Source organism: Rhinopithecus roxellana, chromosome 9 (assembly GCF_007565055.1).
Source record: "Rhinopithecus roxellana isolate Shanxi Qingling chromosome 9, ASM756505v1, whole genome shotgun sequence".
NCBI lineage: Eukaryota > Metazoa > Chordata > Mammalia > Primates > Cercopithecidae > Rhinopithecus > Rhinopithecus roxellana.
The window spans coordinates 45,545,965-45,565,091 of NC_044557.1; the positions used below are offsets into that span (position 1 = coordinate 45,545,965).

The 19,127-nt window shown below is 34.1% G+C and overlaps 1 protein-coding gene across 3 annotated transcripts in view; it reads right to left on the minus strand.

Moving 5' to 3' along the window:
* Window positions 1-1,387: 1,387 nt before the first annotated feature.
* Window positions 1,388-19,127, minus strand: part of SNX16 (sorting nexin 16) — a 45,751-nt gene continuing 28,011 nt past the window's right edge. For all 3 annotated transcript variants that reach the window (XM_030938218.1, XM_030938217.1, XM_010378465.2), the window contains 3 exons: window positions 4,862-4,998; window positions 4,151-4,270; window positions 1,388-3,400 (listed from right to left, as the gene is read on the minus strand). In XM_030938218.1, coding sequence (XP_030794078.1) covers window positions 3,304-3,400; window positions 4,151-4,270; window positions 4,862-4,998 — 354 coding nt within the window. In that variant the 3' untranslated portion in view covers window positions 1,388-3,303. The remainder of the gene's footprint in view (window positions 3,401-4,150; window positions 4,271-4,861; window positions 4,999-19,127) is intronic.

A 19,127-nucleotide genomic window follows, 5' to 3' on the forward strand; every position in this document is an offset into this window, starting at 1 on the left:
AGGGGAGGGATAGCATTAGGAGAAATACCTAATGTAGATGATGGGTTGAGGGGTGCAGCAAACCACCATGGCACGTGTATACCTATGTAACAAAACTGCACGTTCTGCATGTGTATTCCAGAACTTAAAGTATAATAAAAATAAAATAAAAAACCACTAATAGAAAAAAGAGAGAAAAACAAATTAGGCTGGTTGCAGTGGCTCACACCTGTAATTCCAGCACTTTGGGAGGTCGAGGCAGGTGGATCACCTGAGGTCAGGAATTTCAGACTAGCCTGACCAATATGGTGAAACCCTGTCTCTATTAAAAACACAAAAATTAGTTGGACATGGTGATGTGCACCTGTAGTCCCAGTGACTCAGGAGGCTGAGACAGGAGAATTGTTTGAACCTGGGAGGCGGAGGCTGCAGTGAGCCAAGATTGCGCCACTGCACTACAGCCTGGGCGTCAGAGTGACTTCGTCTCAAAAAAAGACCAAAAAAAAAAAAAAAAAAAAAAAAAAAAAACGAAAAACAACAAAGAAAAAAAACCCCACACTACCCCCACTGAAAATCAACTCTTTAGGAGAAGCACATATTTTGCTGAGATCAAGACCCAAGAGAACTTTCTCCTATGGGTCTTCATAAAAGGCACACTATGTGATATATTTAATAGTAGCCATTAGCCTTAAAAACACGTCTTGAAAATATGTTTTGATGACTGTGTTTGCTATTAGGAGCCAACAGCATAGAAACAAAGTGTAATGCAGTAACAGTAATTCTGTGAAGAGTCAAAATGTGGATCACATATGTAGCTCTCTGAAGATTTCCTAGAGGATAAAATTTAGGTTCCTCTCTCTGCTAGTTGGGAATACAAACTTGTCTTATCATAATCCCCAAACTCATATGTTTCTATAATAATAAAATCCATTTCAAAACCAAATTATTTTTTATATCTAAAGCCACTGTTCCCTTTTAATATCACAGACTGAACTAGACTACATAATTTATCTAAGCATGGTTTTCTAAATAAATGTGCTGTAAATGGCTGATCTCAGTGTAGTAGATACATTTTAAAATGCTGTCTTATGGTTGTACTAACTATATGTAAACTTATTTTTAAAAGGTTAAGTTAAAAGATTGTCCACAAAAATGTTATGTTTCAGTTGCGTTCAATTTTTAAAATTATTAATACAGGTTATGTTAAAGTGCATTGCACCTATTCACAAAGACTTTCAAAAAATGATCAGCAACATAAAGTGTAAACCTAAAAAGAAAATCAGACTCATTTCACATCTGTGAAATTCACCGCTTAAATATAATTCAATTTACAATAATTGTAAAAGATAGGGAGAATATAGAAAATGGAGGGGGAAAACGGTATTCAACATATGAACAACACTGCTACTGTTGTAGTGAAAAAATAATTTATTAAATGAACATAATACTGGGAGTAAAATACATTACAAAAGTAAAAAAAAGTAAATTATAAATATAAATAATAGTGGTTTACCTAATTAACAGATTTTTTTCTTCATCCTTGCAGAACTTTAAATACAATCTTCCAAAAAGCCAGATTGAAAAAGTGGGTGGTTCACTTTAGAACAGACAGGCAACACTATAATATCTAGAATTTGGCAAAGATCTGTTATATAAGATTCAGAATTGTACTGATTAAATGATTGTTCTTTTTAAGCCTTTTGCAAGTCTAGAATAGTAATTTTAATAAATAAGCAGATCAACTTGTTATATTCATTTCTGTCTCTAAGGATAGCAAACATATTTCTAATATACATTGTGAAAAATATTCTGAGAGCATACCTGTGCACTTTGATAAAGACTACAAATTTTTGGTTATTTGGTAAAAAGTTATCTCCTTTTTACTCCAAAGGTTAACAACAGCCATTGGATGTGTTGATATATGTCAGTAGAATTTTAAACAGCCACACCTTAATATATACATCAAGATACTGATAAACTTTTAGATAGTAAAGAAAAAAATGGAGGTTGTTATTCTACTTCTCCAGTAAGTTTCCCTCAGTTTTTAGAAAGCATACCGACTGGGATTGCAAAATGCCAGCATGATTACAATGCATATTAACAGCAATATGCAAAACAGTGAAAACGGAAAATAAATAACTTCACACTATAAAAATGAAACAAGGCACTTTCAATGACTGTACACAAACCTGAAATAAACAAACATTTTTTCATAAAGCTGACCCATAGACCCTAGGAGACTTTTGTAGAAAGTGAAATAGTAAAGGCACTACATAATTCTTTCTCCTAACTCTACTTACTAAAGAAATCCACCAATTAAACTTGGCACAAAAGAGTTTAATGATCATAAAGTGCATCACTTGGCTAAATATATTAAAAAGAAAACCAGTCATAATAGAGTATAATAACATCTTCACATAAATAGAAATAAAAATGCAATGTCAGGAGTCAAGCCAGTTAGGAACTTTGCAGTATATATGGCTTTTTATTTTTTTTGTATAAGCCCCTATTTATATAGAATCTATATTTTCAAAAGAATATGCCTTAACAAAAGGAGGTAGTATTCTGAAAAAGGCAAACTCACTAAATCTAGGTAGAGATAAAGATTATGTGGAAACTAAACAAATGCAACATATTAATAACCATGACACTTATTAAAGTATTTTGACATTAATGAATCAGCTTTTAAAATCAAGGCTTTCTTATCATGTTAGCTATACGATTACAGCTCTTTCAAGTAGTTTTCCTTTGGTACTAGAAAGTCATTTTTTTTTTCTAAAGAGCATTAACATTTCAAATAAGCAAATTTTATTTAGAGATGGTAAACACGTAAACATTAAAAACTCAACTAAATTTTATCCTTACTATGATGGTCACCGATTTAAACCATTAATGAAAATATGTCATGTCAGAGATATAAAGAAGAATATATCACCCAGATAGTAACATGCAATTAATTTCCATTTGATTAATATAATTGGTGATTTAACACAGATACATATATACACAGTAGTTTGGAGCAATATATAGGCAAAACACCATAATAATTTATGCACAGTATTTAAGAATGTGGGCCTTGATAACAGAATTCTAACAAGATTTTTTTTTAGTGTATTAAATATAATTCGATAAAATACAATTAAAAGCAGCAATGAATATATTTCCTATCTCAATAACTTAAAACAATTCTTTATGTAAACTTCATACATGTGCATTCTTGCTCTTTTCTATATGTTTTGCAGTTCTTTTTTTCTTTTAAAATAGTATTTGCCACTCTTCTAAATTTGCTGAATAGTCTAAATGGAGGGAACTGCTTGTGATATATTAGTCTTCTTCAGCATCATATGCCACTTCTGCTACTTCTATCTCTGATACAGCATTTTCAGGTTCACTAAAACTTAAGCATGGTTTACTATCAGCTCTGCAAAAAAAAAAAGCAACGTGTCAATGACAGGATTGGATGCATGCTATTATTTCATTTCACTATTACCTTTAAAAATCTTCTACCTTATAGAAAGAATATTTACATACTTAGTGTAAAAGTATTTAATGTAAAAGAGTATTTAAACATTCAATCAGAAATTTAATATTTTTAAGTTGTCATTGCCAGGTAAGACCCTTGGAGATAGGTTTTAAACTCTTTCAGCTCTCTGAACCACCATTTACCAATAAAAATCTACTTGGTAATTACCTTTATCTACATAAAATTGTTCTCAGAATTACAGTCGACCATTACCACTAAACTATTAACAATTACCTTGGATTTGTATGCAATAAAAACTCTATGTGCTTTTAAATACATTACCTTTTCATCATTCCTATTAGGTAGGAAGGGTAGTTTGCTATTATAGTATCCTATTTTTTGAATGGAAAAAGGGTGATATTGAGGGAGATTAAGGTAATCTGTCAATATTTTAAAAAATAATTAATTATCTGAGTCAGAGGCCAGTTAATGCAGACACAGCTCTACAGTAAGTAATGAGAAAACTTACAGCCTGATGTCAAAGATACTTTTTTAGAAAGAGCCTAAAATATCTCCAATCATTCTCTGCTTGCTTAGTAGATTCGTGACACAGTAACGCTGAGTTCATAAAAAAATACTCTATAGAGTATCATCACTTTCCTCCAATTATTCAAAGGATTAAGTTATCATAAATGAAATATTATGTACCTAGATTCTTCATCCAGGACATCCTGATCAACCTCAAGTGCAGAGGACTTCACCTTTAGGATCTGTTCACCTTCTGTTTCTGACACATCCAGTGATTCTTCAGGTTCTACAGACAATGTTCTAAAAGTATGTTATAGCAACAAGTTATTTTCTATGAACAAAACAGGCATATGTTTAATGTTGTGAATACATGTAGCTATAGCAGTCTTTAGCTGTTAAGGCTTAATGTAGTCACATAACTAATAAACAGCTCACTCTGGAAGTCAACAGAGAAATTAGTAGCTGTGATTAATTTAAAATGACTTTAGCATCAAGTCAAGACATGCTGATGAGATGGCAAACTAGAGGTTTCATATGTGAAAAGTTGGCATAAATGCCTAGAAACTAAAATATCACTTAAATAAAATAATGGTATTCTATTTAATAGTGATTATTTATTTAATAATGATTTAACAATGATTAAAATGAATAATGTTTATCTTTTTGAACAGTTAGTGGCTTATTTTCCTGATGTTTCCCATCCTTCAATGTTCAAAATTTATTTAGCAAAATTATGCTAAATAAAGCATACTTTTCCCAATGAAGTATGCCAAAAGCCTACAACTTTCAGAATCAGAAAATTCCTAAATCATATTAAAATATAAAGGGCATTTAGCCCAGAGTATTAAGGGTTGAATTAGTTAGAGTAGAAGTGCAAGTATCACAACACACCTGATTCTGTTCTCTAAAGTGTCTATATGAAGTTGCTTCTCACTGAGCAGTTTCTTTAGTGATTCCATCTCCTTTTGTTTTTCAAGTAGTTCTTTCTGTAAGCGGTAGTTAGTCTCTTCTAAAGTTTCACAGAATGCCTTAAAAAAAACAACAAACAAAACTAAACACATGCAGAAAAAGAATAAAATTAATTACAAATGCAGTATCTTTCTCAAGGGCATTATTGAAGAGTCAAAGAACATAGATAATCAAAATAAAGTATGAAACTCCAAATGATTTGTTCTCTACCCTCATCTTTTTAGGTCACTGGTATATTAACTTTCTTAGCCCCATCCAGCAGGGGGACATAACTACAAGTTCTTTTTCTTAAGACTTAAGAAAAGTCTTAGAAGACTTAAGAAAAGTAAGCTAGTGTTCCTGAAGTGAGTATGTGATATCCCTTTAGTGTAGAACTAGGATAAAAAATAATCAGCAACTACTGCTTTAGTTTTTATTCTCCTTAATCTACTTTTGCCTAGTCATACATGATTACACTTAAAAAAAATCAATTGCGGTTGATTCCATCTGTATTAGCTCAGTAGACATACTACTGTAACAGCATTTTGGTAATATTGACACTTGTGATGCAGTACCAGGATGGTGCAAGAAATGAGGAGTCAGGTACATTTTGGGAAGTGAGTGACAAAAAATGATAGATTCAGGAATAAACCAAAGAACCTAAAGAGCAAAGCCATTAATAAAAGTCACTCAACAACACAGGAATACATCAAGAAAGATTGTTTCAATCTGGTCTCTAGGTGGGTGAGGTAAATTCTCTCCTGAAGAATCTAATCTAAAAAGCCTCGTACGGATTTTGGGAAAAATAATGTATCCCAAGGAAGACAAATAAAAACAAACACATACATAAATATAGGATACTGAAATTGCAAATACCAAAATCAAATAGAAGATCTCTAAAACACCAGGAAGACAAACCAGTTTACTATAAAATTGTAGGACAGTAGGGGACTGAGAATAGATGTCATAAAACAGTCTATGTCAAAGGCAGTGGAAAACACTTTAAAGCACTGAGAAAAATAACTATCAAGGTAGAATTCTACACTCAGTTAAATCGCACTTCAGGAATGAGGACAAAATTAAAAGACATTTGAACATCAAAGATCTAAACATTACCAATACACGTTCACTGAAAGAACTATTAAATTACATACTTTAAGAAGTAGTTAACTGAATCCCAAAGGAAAGAGAAAGAGGAAAGTAGGAATGGTGAGGAATGAAAGTGACAAACACTCAGGTAAATCAAAAGAAACACTGTGTGAAATGATAATGATGGCCAACTTTGAGGAGGGCTGTAAACAATCTGTTTCCAAAATATGAGAACATATGACCATTAAATAAAAGACAATGACTACAGAACTTAAAAACCAAGAGCAGAGAACAAAGAGAAAAACTCATTAAAAAACATGAAAGGAAAGAAAGAAGGAAAAAAGCATTTTATAAAGCAGAATAAAAAGCACAAAATAATAAAAATAAATACAAATATATTGGTAATTACCATATATAAAATAAACTCAAAACTTAACAGATTTTTCAGATTGTATTAAAAAAACTATGATGTTTAAAACAGACATATTTAAAATACAAAAGTAGAAACATACTTATCAGGCAACAGACAAATGTTAGCCTTTTCTCCCCTACCAAAAGTTGTGGTTTTCTTAGTATCTGACAGATGCAGTTCAAGATGATAAACATTATTAGGCACAAAGAATCTCTAATAATAAGAGTAATAATTCACCAGGAATATTTTAAATGCATAATTACAAGAAATTGAACACATCCACACCATAAGGGGTAAATTTGACATAACTCTTGGCAATTAATGGATTAAACAAAAGAAGAGTTAAGATTAAAAAAATCTAACAATACAAATTAGTAAATTTGATCTGATGAACATATATTGAACTCAGAGTCTAACAATTAAGAAAGAAATACATATTCTTTTGAAGCACACATGGAAAATTTAGAAAATTTATCACATATATGCAGATCCCAAAGACTGCAGAACACTGTCAACAACAACCAAGAACTGGTGTCAGAGAGAACATAATCTCTGAAAAAAATGCAAATAGACTAAAAAACAGTCAATAATGTATGAAAAAAAGTGCTTGAAAAATTAAAGAGAATTCTAAATTTATGGAGCAAACAAGATATTATAAGGAACAATATAAGATATGAATGATAATGAAAATATTAAGACTTGTGAGATGCAATTTGACTGTTATATAAAAGAACTGTATAATACTAGAAACAACTGAGAAAGCATCCAATTCAAGAAGTCAAAGAACATACTAAAACCAAGTATAAGAAAGGAATTAAGAGACAGGAAAAGAATTTAATCAAGAGAATCAACAAGGCAAAAAATGGTTCTTTGAGAAGACTATTAAAATACACCCAACCCAAGGAAAAAAGACCAGGGGAAACAATAGTGAGATTGAAAGTGGATATATAACTAAAGATAGGTTAAGAGATTTTAAAGTCATGTGATACTACTAAGAACAACAGTCTGGCGGTGGCTTATGCCTGTAATTCCAGCACTTTGGGAGGCTGAGGTGGGCGGATCACTAGGTCAGGCGATCAAGACCATCCTGGCTAACATGGTGAAACCCCGTCTCTACTGAAAAATACAATAAAACTAGCCGGGTATGGTGGCGGGCGCCTGTAGTCCCAGCTACTCGGGAGACTGAGGCAGGAGAATGGTGTGAACCCGGGAGGCGGAGCTTGCAGTGAGCAGAGATGGCGCCACTGCACTCCAGCCTGGCGACAGAGCGAGACTCCATCTCAAAAAAGAAAAAAAAAAAAAAAAAGAAAAAAATGTATTTTAACATCTAAACAAAATGGTCAATTTCTAGAAAAATACAAATTCTCAAAACTGAAACTCCCGCCCCCAAATAATCTGAATACACTACAGACATTAAAGAAACAGAATCAGTTGTTAAAAGTCTACTATAAGACAAACTAAAGAAAATATCAAATCCAGATTGTTTTACAGGTGAATTCTAACAAACGTTTAGGGAACAACCAATACACATTTATTCAAATGGTTCTGGATAACAGAAAAAGAGGGACTATTCCTTGTTTTATAAAACTGGTATAATTTTGATGCCAGACCCAACAAAGGTCAGTAACAGAAACAAATATTATATATGCCAAAATTCTAAATAAAATCATTACAATTCAAATCCAGTAATTTAAAAAATGCTGAATTTGAGTTAATCTCATAAATGTTTTATCATCTGAAAATCTATGAATGTAATTTACCACACCAATAAAAAAAACCCATATGATCATCTATACAGATGCAAGTGAAAGCATTCACACAGACACATGCATACACACACACACACCCCTACAACCTCTTAACGAACTAGAAATAGAACTTCTTTAATCTAAAAACAACAAAGATAAACAAATCAACATAACTCACAACTACCACTAGCCTATAGAAAACACCATATCCAACAGCAAAATACAGGATCATTTTCATTAAAGTTAGGATGAGAGGAAAAGGATGTCCACCATAATGGCTTCAATTAACGTTGAAAGAACCTATCTAGCAAAATAATACAGAAAAATGAAATGAAAGATATTAAGTATTAGGAAAAAACACATCGTTAATATTGCAGGGGATATGATTACCTATATGGAAAATCCAAACAGATCTATAAACTAATGAGAGAATGAGACATACAAAATAGATATATAAAAATCAATAATAAAACCAGTAACTTAGAATGCAATAAAAATACCAATTATTTCATCAACAAAAATGATGAGAAATCCTATGGCTTTCCCTAGAAGTTTAAGAAAAAAAATGTAAACTTTTATTGAAGAACTTAAAAAAAACCTTCTATATGCAAAGATCTATTAATAAGAGGATTCAATACTATAAAGATACTCTTCAAAATTAATAAATAAATGAATTAAAATTCCAAACAAAATGGCAATACGGTTTTTTCATGGAACTCACGAAGTTGTTCTAAAATTCATACGGAAAAGTGAATAACCAACTTGGAAGAATAAGGGCACCCTTGTTCTGCCAGTTAATAGGATTATTTAATTATAGTACTTAACACAATATAGTACTAGCAGAGGGATAAGACTACTAAAAATGAACTGAGTGGCCGGGCATGGTGGCTCATGCCTGTAATCTCAGCACTTTGGGAGGCTGAGGTGGGCAGATCACCTGAGGTCAGGAGTTTAAGCCAGCCTGGCCAACATGAAGAAACTCCCCCTCTACTAAAAATACAAAAATTAGCTGGGGGTGGTGGTGCACGCCTGTAATCGCAGCTACTCAGGAGGCTGAGGCATGAGAAATCACTGGAATCTGGGAGGCAGAGGTTGCAGTGAGCCAAGATGGTGCCACTGCACTCCAGCCTGGGTGACAGTGTGAGACTCTGTCTCAAAAAAAAAAAAAAAAAAAAAAAAAAAAAGAACTGAGTGATCATAAACAGACCTGTTCACACTGAACTATTTAGAATAAAACCATTACTAATCAGTGAGGTAGGGATGCACTTTTAAATAAACGAGGTTGGTATCACTGGTCATCCATACAGAAAAATCAATTAAAAGATCTGAGGTCAGCTTGCTCCTTTCTGCCCATGGATGCTGCCGAAGCAGCATCATTAAAGTCTCTCTTCTCCCTGCAGTCATGTCTAAGTCAGTCTCCTAAAGAGCCTGAACAGCTGAGGAAGCTCTTCATTGGAGGGTTGAGCTTTGAAACAACTGATGAGAGTCTGACGAGCTATTTTGAGCAATGGGGAACCCTCACATACTGTGTGGTAATGAGAGACCCAAACACCAGGCGCTCCAGGGGCTTTGGGTTTGTCACATATGTCACTGTGGGGGAGGTGGATGCAGCCGTGAATGCAAGGCCACAGAAGGTGGATGGAAGAGTTGTGGAACCAAAAAGAGCTGTCTCAAGGGAAGATTCTCAAAGACCAGGTGCCTACTTAACCGTGAAAAAGATATTGATTGGTGGCATTAAAGACGACACTGAAGAACATCACCTAAGAGATTATTTTGAACAGTGTGGAAAAATGGAAGTGATTGAAATCATGACTGACCGAGGCAGTGGCAAGAAAAGGGGCTTTGCCTTTGTAACATTTGACGACCATGACTCTGTGGATAAGACTGTCATTCAGAAATACTATACTGTGAAAGGCCACAACTGTGAAGTTAGGAAGCCCTGTAAAAGTAAGACATAGCTAGTGCTTCATCTGGCCAAAGAGGTGGAAGTGGTTCTGGAAACTTTGGTGGTGGTCATGGGGGTGGTTTCGGTGGGAATGACAACTTTGGTCATGGAGGAAACTTCAGTGGTCGTGGTGGCTTTGGTGGCAGCTGTGGTGGTGGTGGATATGGTGGCAGTGGGGATGGCTATAATGGATTTGGTAATGATGGAAGCAATTTTGGAGGTAGTGGAAGCTACAATGATTTTGGCAGTTATAAAAATCAGTCTTCAAATTTTGGACCCATGAAGAGAGGAGGCTTTGGAGGCAGAAGCTCTGCCTATGGTGGTAGAGGCCAATACTTTGCCAAACCATGAAACCAAGGTGGATATGGCGGTTCCAGGAGCAGCAATAGCTATGGCAGTGGCAGAAGATTTTAATGAGGAAACAAAGCACTCAGCCGGAGGGGAGAGCCAGAGAAGTAACAGGGAAGCTACAGGTTGCAACAAATTTGTGAACTCAGCCAAGCACAGTGGTGGCAGGGCCTAGCTGCTACGAAGAAGACATGTTTTAGACAAATACGCATGTGCATGGGCAAAAAACTCGACCACTGTATTTCTTACTAATTGTATAACAGGTTATTTTAGTTTCTGTTCTGTAGAAAGTGTAAAGCATTCCAACAAAGGGTTTTAAAGTATGTGTGTGTGTGTGTGTGTGTGTGTGTATGTGTGTGTGTGTGATATATATATATATACTTTGCATCCAGGTTGTTGATTGCTAAATGTAATAGTCTGACTGTAACGCTGAGTGTCTTTTTTTTTTTTTTTTTAATGTGCTGTGTAAGGTTAGTCTACTCTGAAGCCACCCTGGTAAATTTCCCCAACAGTGTGAAGTTAGAATTCCTTCAGAGTCATGACAGGTTCTATTTGGAATTTATACACAACCTGCTTGGGTGGAGAAGTCATTGTCTTCAGAAACCTTGTTGTAGTTGAACTGATGGTTACTGTTGTGACCTGAAGTTCACCATTACAAGGGATTATCCAAGCAAAATCGTGGAATTATTGCTTATAAAAATGATTGTTGGCACATCCTATGCAATATATCTAAATTGAATAATGGTACCAGATAAAATTATAGATGGGAATGAAGCTTGTGTATCATCCATTATTAGGTGTAATCAATAAATGATTTAATTCCCTTAAAAAAAAAAAAAAAGACCTAAGTGTGAAAAGCAAAAGTTTACACTTATGAGGAGGAAATTTAGGAGAAATATTTTTATGTGTTGGTGTGTAGGGAACAACATGAGCGACAGAAAATGTGACAAAGAATGTGGAGCAGAAAATTTACAGAAGTCTCAAACAGCTACTATGGAAGATGCCAGAGCTGGCTGGTAATCAAGAAAATTAGGCTAAAATAACAATAAGATACTATTTTATACCCATCAGACTGACAAAAATTAAAAGATTGACAAATTATATTAGTGGTGATATAGAGCAAAAGGAAAATATATTGCTGGTAAAAGTACAAACTGCTACAACAAATGCACTCTTTAGCATATGCAGTGAAGCTGAAGGGGAGAATATCTAACAATGAAACAAGTGTATTCCTAGGAAAGTACCTTATATAAATCCTTGGGTTTCTTCCAAGATTGACATCCATCCCTATGAGGGAAGTACCTTAGGAAAGATGTATATAGGAATGGAAACTGTCCTTAGAATAATCATTGGAAGGCAATATTGATATAAATTTCCTTCTGGGATAGAGATCAAACAGTTCCATTAGAACTGGAAAAATCTGCTAACAAGTGATTCTAAGAAAACAGCTTAATTATGTATTACAATTCTCATTGCATTTTTAATCTGCTTTTCTGGGTTTCTCAAACTTAGGAAAAAGAAAATTAAGTTCTTAACCTGTAGAATAACTGAAGATTAAAATTTAGGTAGAAGATAGATGGCTTAAGAATTCTGCTTTATTTATCCACCATGATCAAGTGGGCTTCATCCCTGGGATGCAAGGCTGGTTCAACATTCGCAAATCAATAAACATAATCCAGCATATAAACAGAACCAATGACAAGAACCACATGATTATCTCAATAGATGCAGAAAAGGCTTTTGACAAAATTCAACAGCCCTTCATGCTAAAAACCCTCAATAAATTCGGTATTGATGGAACGTACCTCAAAATCATAAGAGCTATTTATGACAAACCCACAGCCAATATCATACTGAATGGGCAAAAACTGGAAAAATTCCCTTTGAAAACTGGCACAAGACAGGGATGCCCTCTCTCACCACTCCTATTCAACATAGTGTTGGAAGTTCTGGCTAGGGCAATCAGGCAAGAGAAAGAAATCAAGGGTATCCAGTTAGGAAAAGAAGAAGTCAAATTGTCCCTGTTTGCAGATGACATGATTGTATATTTAGAAAACCCCATTGTCTCAGCCCAAGATCTCCTTAAGCTGATAAGCAACTTCAGCAAAGTCTCAGGATACAAAATCAATGTGCAAAAATCACAAGCATTCTTATACACCAGTAACAGACAAACAGAGAGCCAAATCATGAATGAACTTCCACTCACAATTGCTTCAAAGAGAATAAAATACCTAGGAATCCAACTTACAAGGGATGTCAAGGACCTCTTCAAGGAGAACTACAAACCACTGCTCAGTGAAATAAAAGAGGACACAAACAAATGGAAGAACATACCATGCTCATGGATAGGAAGAATCAATATCGTGAAAATGGCCATACTCCCCAAGGTTATTTATAGATTCAATGCCATCCCCATCAAGCTACCAATGAGTTTCTTCACAGAACTGGAAAAAACGGCTTTAAAGTTCATATGGAACCAAAAAAGAGCCGCATTGCCAAGACAATTCTAAGTCAAAAGAACAAAGCTGGAGGCATCACGCTACCTGACTTCAAACTATACTACAAGGCCACAGTAACCAAAACAGCATGGTACTGGTACCAAAACAGAGATATAGACCAATGGAACAGAACAGAGTCCTCAGAAATAATACCACACATCTACAGCCATCTGATCTTTGACAAACCTGAGAAAAACAAAAAATGGGGAAAGGACTCCCTATTTAATAAATGGTGCGGGGAAAATTGGCTAACCATAAGTAGAAAGCTGAAACTGGTTCCTTTCCTTACTCCTTATACGAAAATTAATTCAAGATGGATTAGAGACTTAAATGTTAGACCTAATACCATAAAAACCCTAGAAGAAAATCTAGGTAGTACCATTCAGGACATAGGCATGGGCAAGGACTTCATGTCTAAAACACCAAAAGCAACGGCAGCAAAAGCCAAAATTGACAAATGGGATATGATTAAACTAAAGAGCTTCTGCACAGCAAAAGAAACTACCATCAGAGTGAACAGGCAACCTACAGAATGGGAGAAAATTTTTGCAATCTACTCATCTGACAAAGGGCTAATATCCAGAATCTATAAAGAACTCAAACAAATTTACAAGAAAAAAGCAAACAACCCCATAAAAAAGTGGGCAAAGGATATGGATAGACATTTCTCAAAAGAAGACATTCATACAGCCAACAGACACATGAAAAAATGCTCATCATCACTGGCCATCAGAGAAATGCAAATCAAAACCACAATAAGATACCATCTCACACCAGTTAGAATGGCAATCATTAAAAAGTCAGGCAACAACAGGTGCTGGAGAGGATGTGGAGAAATAGGAACACTTTTACACTGTTGGTGGGATTGTAAACTAGTTCAACCATTATGGAAAATAGTATGGCGATTCCTCAAGGATCTAGAAATAGATGTACCATATGACCCAGCCATCCCACTACTGGGTATATACCCAAAGGATTATAAATCATGCTGCTATAAAGACACATGCACACGTATGTTTATTGCGGCACTATTTACAATAGCAAAGACTTGGAATCAACCCAAATGTCCATCTGCGACAGACTGGATTAAGAAAATGTGGCACATATACACCATGGAATATTATGCAGCCATAAAAAAGGATGAGTTTGTGTCCTTTGTAGGGACATGGATGCAGCTGGAAACCATCATTCTCAGCAAACTATCACAAGAAGAGAAAACCAAACACCGCATGTTCTCACTCATAGGTGGGAACTGAACAATGAGATCACTTGGACTCGGGAAGGGAAACATCACACACCGGGGCCTATCATGGGGAGAGGGGAGGGGGGAGGGATTGCATTGGGAGTTATACCTGATATAAATGATGAATTGAGGGGTGCTGACGAGTTGATGGGTGCAGCACACCAACATGGCACAAGTATACATATGTAACAAACCTGCATGTTATGCACATGTACCCTAGAACTTAAAGTATAATTAAAAAAAAAAGAATTCTGCTTTATTTGTACTTATAATTCATATACAATATTAAAAATTATAATTTTTTTAAATTATAATCTATTCATTAATGCTAATACAGTAAGACCTCATTTCTTCCAATTATATTATCTCCATACAAGTAATATATTTGAATTTTCCCAAAAAAAGGTAGACTAATTTATATCCCTAACCTTAATTCCCTCTTTTAGTACAAGTATATGAGGGGTAGAAATGACTACTTTAAATAGAGAACAGAGAAAAGTAGGTTAAAGATTTGCTGAACTGAGTATCCTTTGAATAAGTTTAATTTTACACTCCAAGAAATGTGGGTTAATAAGTCATTTTGTGATTTTTCTTAAAGTGAGAGGCTGCTTAAGTAAGTCTGCAGACAAAAGAGATATAGATCTCATTAGGTTACTGTAGATTTTACTTTGAAGGAGAGGAGCAAGCACAGAATTTCTTCATTCACTGTTCAAATAAACACATATTTTCAAATACACCTGTAGGAAAATGCATTTATTTTAGAGAAAGAGTCTAGGAGATACATTCCACATTACTCTGCCGAGTATATAAACTTAATATTGCCTTGGTGATTTATTTAAATCAGTGGTTCTACACCAGGAGTGATTTTAAACTCAGAAGACACTTGGTAATGTCTGGAGACATTTTTAGTTGTCATGAGTGGGTACGCTATTGGTGTCTAATATGTAAAAGCCAAGGATGCTGCTAAATATTTTCAATGCACAGGTCAGGCTGTGCCCTAGCCATGGCCACCAAAAAGTCATCCAGCTGTAAATGCCAGTATCATGGATGAGAAATCCTAACTCAAATCAGTTAGGATTCCACTCATCCCCTTCCCATTATGATACTTGACACTTACTAACTAGCATATATTTTGAACTAAGAACACTAAAAAGATATTCAAATTATTATTATTTTTATAAAAGGGCTAATTTAAAAATTAAAAATGAACTAAAGGCTGTCTTGCAAGAAGAAAGAATACTATACTTTAAAGGAATAAAAATTCTGGAATCCTTGAGCTGGAAAGGAGTGATAAACACTTAGCTTCGTTAGCCCAATGTTCACTTGAAATATAAGTCAATTTTCTAAACAGATTCTGAATTGAAGTGACAAAATGGTAGCCAAAAGCCTTAATGAAACCTAGAAGCAATGATCTAGCCAGGATTTAATAGGGAGTTCTGGAAAATGATATATCTATGGGGCCTTGATAAGCTCTCCACAGATCCTGGGACCACATATCCTAGGACAACAGAGCCCATATACGTGTATAGAATAGGAGATGGGAGATCAGCAGAAACTAAAATCTATGGCATATCTGAAAATGACCTTAACCTTAAATGCACTCCTTAGACTATATACAGATCCATTACCAGAGTGTAAAAATCTTACTAGTTCGAGGTATATAAGCAAAATTTATGACCAACTGTTGGCTGAACATTAAGCTATGCAGAAACACAAGAAAGCCAGGCTTAAAAATAAAATGAGGAAAAAAACACTGAGAAAAGACACCAGTGACCACACATTGCTGAGGAGACAAAACTTCACAGATTTAGTCCAGTCAAGTTACTAAACAGACAAAATAATAACAACCACAGGAGGCAGAAATTAGAGTCAAGAGTTGCTACAGTATATCACCTAAAACATCTTGTATTCAAAAAAAATGTATAAAACACTCAAAGAAACAAGGTCAATATAAGCATACTCAGGAAAAAAGGCAAGGCAGTCAGTTGAAGCCATCTCTAAATGGCCCCAAATGTTAGGCATATCAGGCAGTGATTTTTAATGCAACCATTACATACATGAAATACACTAGAAAAAATTGAATTAATGATACAGATAATGATAATGACTCAACAAATAGCAAAATCTCAATAAACAGAAAGAACAGTTAAAAAATAAGCAATTGAGAATTCTGGAGTTGAAAAGCACAGTAACTGAAAAACTAACAAGAGGGGCTCAACAGGAGATTTAATATGACCAAAAAATAAATCTGAATCTGAAGATCAATAGAAATTTTCCAATCTGAAGATCAGAGAAAAAAAAAATTGAAGAAAAATGAACACCACTTCAGGGACATTTTGCACAACATAGGGTGTACAAATATACAAGTAATGAGAGTCCTAGAAGGAGAAGGCAGAGAAAAAGGGAGTGAAAAAGTATTTGAAGAAATAATGGCTAACAAATTCCAAAGTTTGATAAAAAACATTAATCTGCCAAGTCCAAAAAGCTCAATGAAGCCAAAGCATGAGAAACAAAAAGAGATCCACATCCCAATACATCATAATCAAACTGCTGAAAGTCAAACAAACAGAATATCTTGAAAGCAGCAAGGGCAAAAAGGCTCATCATGCACATGGAGACAATATAATTAAAGGTTGATTTTTTTTTTTTCTCAGAAATAATAGAGGCCAGAAGGCAGTGGAATGACACATTCAAAGTGCTGGAAGAAAAAAATCTGTCAGTAAAACTATCTTTCAAAAATGATCATTTCCAGATAAACAAAGACTGGGAATTTGTTGCTAGCAGTTCTGTCTTACAAGAAAAACTAAAGGAAGATTATGAGACTGAAAGGAAGTGATACCAGATGATCACATCAATCTACAGGAACAAATGAAGAGGGCCAGAAATAGTAAACATGTGGATTAAATAAAATAATCTATGAAATATATTTTCCCATTTCTTAAGTTCTTTAAAGCACAAAAGATTGTATAAAGAAATAATTATTGCACTGTATTGTTAGGTTTATAAGATATACATAAACTAGATAACAATAGCAACACAAAGAAAGAGGGAGGAAATGGAGATATATTGGAGCCAAGTTTATATTTCACTGAAATATAATACCTTGAGCAGTCACTGAAAAATAAGAAAAAGTAAAAAATTCTATAGAAGAATCAAAATGGCATACTAAAAATTATTTTACACAAGATAAAAGGAGGAACAGGATGGAGACAGAGAAACAGAAAACAAATTGCAAAATGGCAGATGTAAAAGACAGATGTCAGAAAGAATAAAAAATCAAGACCCAATTACACACTATGTAGAAGGGATGGATCTTGGGTTGAAAGATACAAACAGACTGAAAGTAAAAGAATGGGAAAAGATATGCTATGCAAACAGTAATGATAATACAGTTGCAGTAAACAAGACAGTATCATACTAGCACAGGGACAGGAAAACAGCTCAATAGATAGAATTAAGACTCTAGAAACAAACCCTTCTTTTCATGGTCATTTGATTTCCGACAGAAGTGTCAACATAATTAAACAAAAGGAACTAAAAAAAAAAATTAAGATACATATAGGAACTTAAGTCCCTTACTTAACACCTTATAAAAAAATTAACCCCAAACAGACCATAAACCTAACTGTAAGAGCTAAAATATAAAATTAAAAAGAATGAGAAAATATTTGTAACGTTGGGTTAGGCAAAGAGTTTTTATAATACAATAGTAAAAGCATAAGCCATTTTAAAAAGTGATAAACTTCATTAAAATTAAAAACTTTTGCACTTCAAAGAATGCCATTAAGAGGATGAAAAGACACCTACAGACTGGAAGAAAATATCTACAAATTTTATCTCTGATAAAGGATTAATATCTAAAGTAAAGATTTTATAACTGAATAAGATAAATAGTTCAAGTTTTAAAAAAATGGGCAAGATGTGAACAAACATTTCATTGAAGAAAACATGAATGGCTAAAAAGCATGTGACATGATGATCAATATCAAAAAATCATTAGAAACATGAAAATTAAAGCTATAATGAAATATCAATACCTATCCAAGAGAATGGCTATAATCCAAAAGAGAGATAATATCAAATGTTTGTGAGGACATAGAGAAACTGGAACTCTCGTACAGTACAAGTGAGAATGTAATACAGCAACTTTCAAAAACTTTATTGGTTTCTTTAAAAAGTTAAACTTGTTACACGATCAAACACTTCTACTCTCAGGGAAGTAGAATTTCTCAGTCCATGAGAAAGAAAAACATATGTTCATATAGAACATTATATGAAATTGTTCATAGCATTACTCATAATATCACAAAACTGGAAACAATCCAAGTATCCCTCAACGGGTGACTGCATAAACAAAATCTGGTATATGCAAACAATGAAAAATCATTCAGTAATGAAGTAGTTATAGAGGATAACATAGAGGATAACATGGAATACCCTAAAAAGCATGCTAAGTGAAATAAATCAGGTGTAAAACATTATAATACTATATATTAGGCAGACTATATATATAAAAGTTACGTATATGGTAAACCAATACATATACACAAACACACATTGTATGATTTTATTTATATGAAATATCCAGAAAGGGCAAATGTAGAGAATGAAAGCAGATCAGTGGTTGCCTTGGGCTGGAACTGCAGACTGATTGCAAAATGGCTTACAGGAATTCTTTTTGAGGTGATGAAAATATTCTAAAATTGGGTTACAGTGATGATGGTGTTAACTGCTCTATAAATTTACTAAAAAGTATAAAATTGTACCTTTTCAGTAGAATAGCAAACAACAAATTAGTGAATATTATGGATGAAAATCTTATTCCAATAAAGCTGTTTTAAAAAAGGCCATAGCATTCAATCTAACACAAAGAACTGACTCAGCTTGAATGAAAAACATCACAAACTTACCAATTAAATCTGTTCC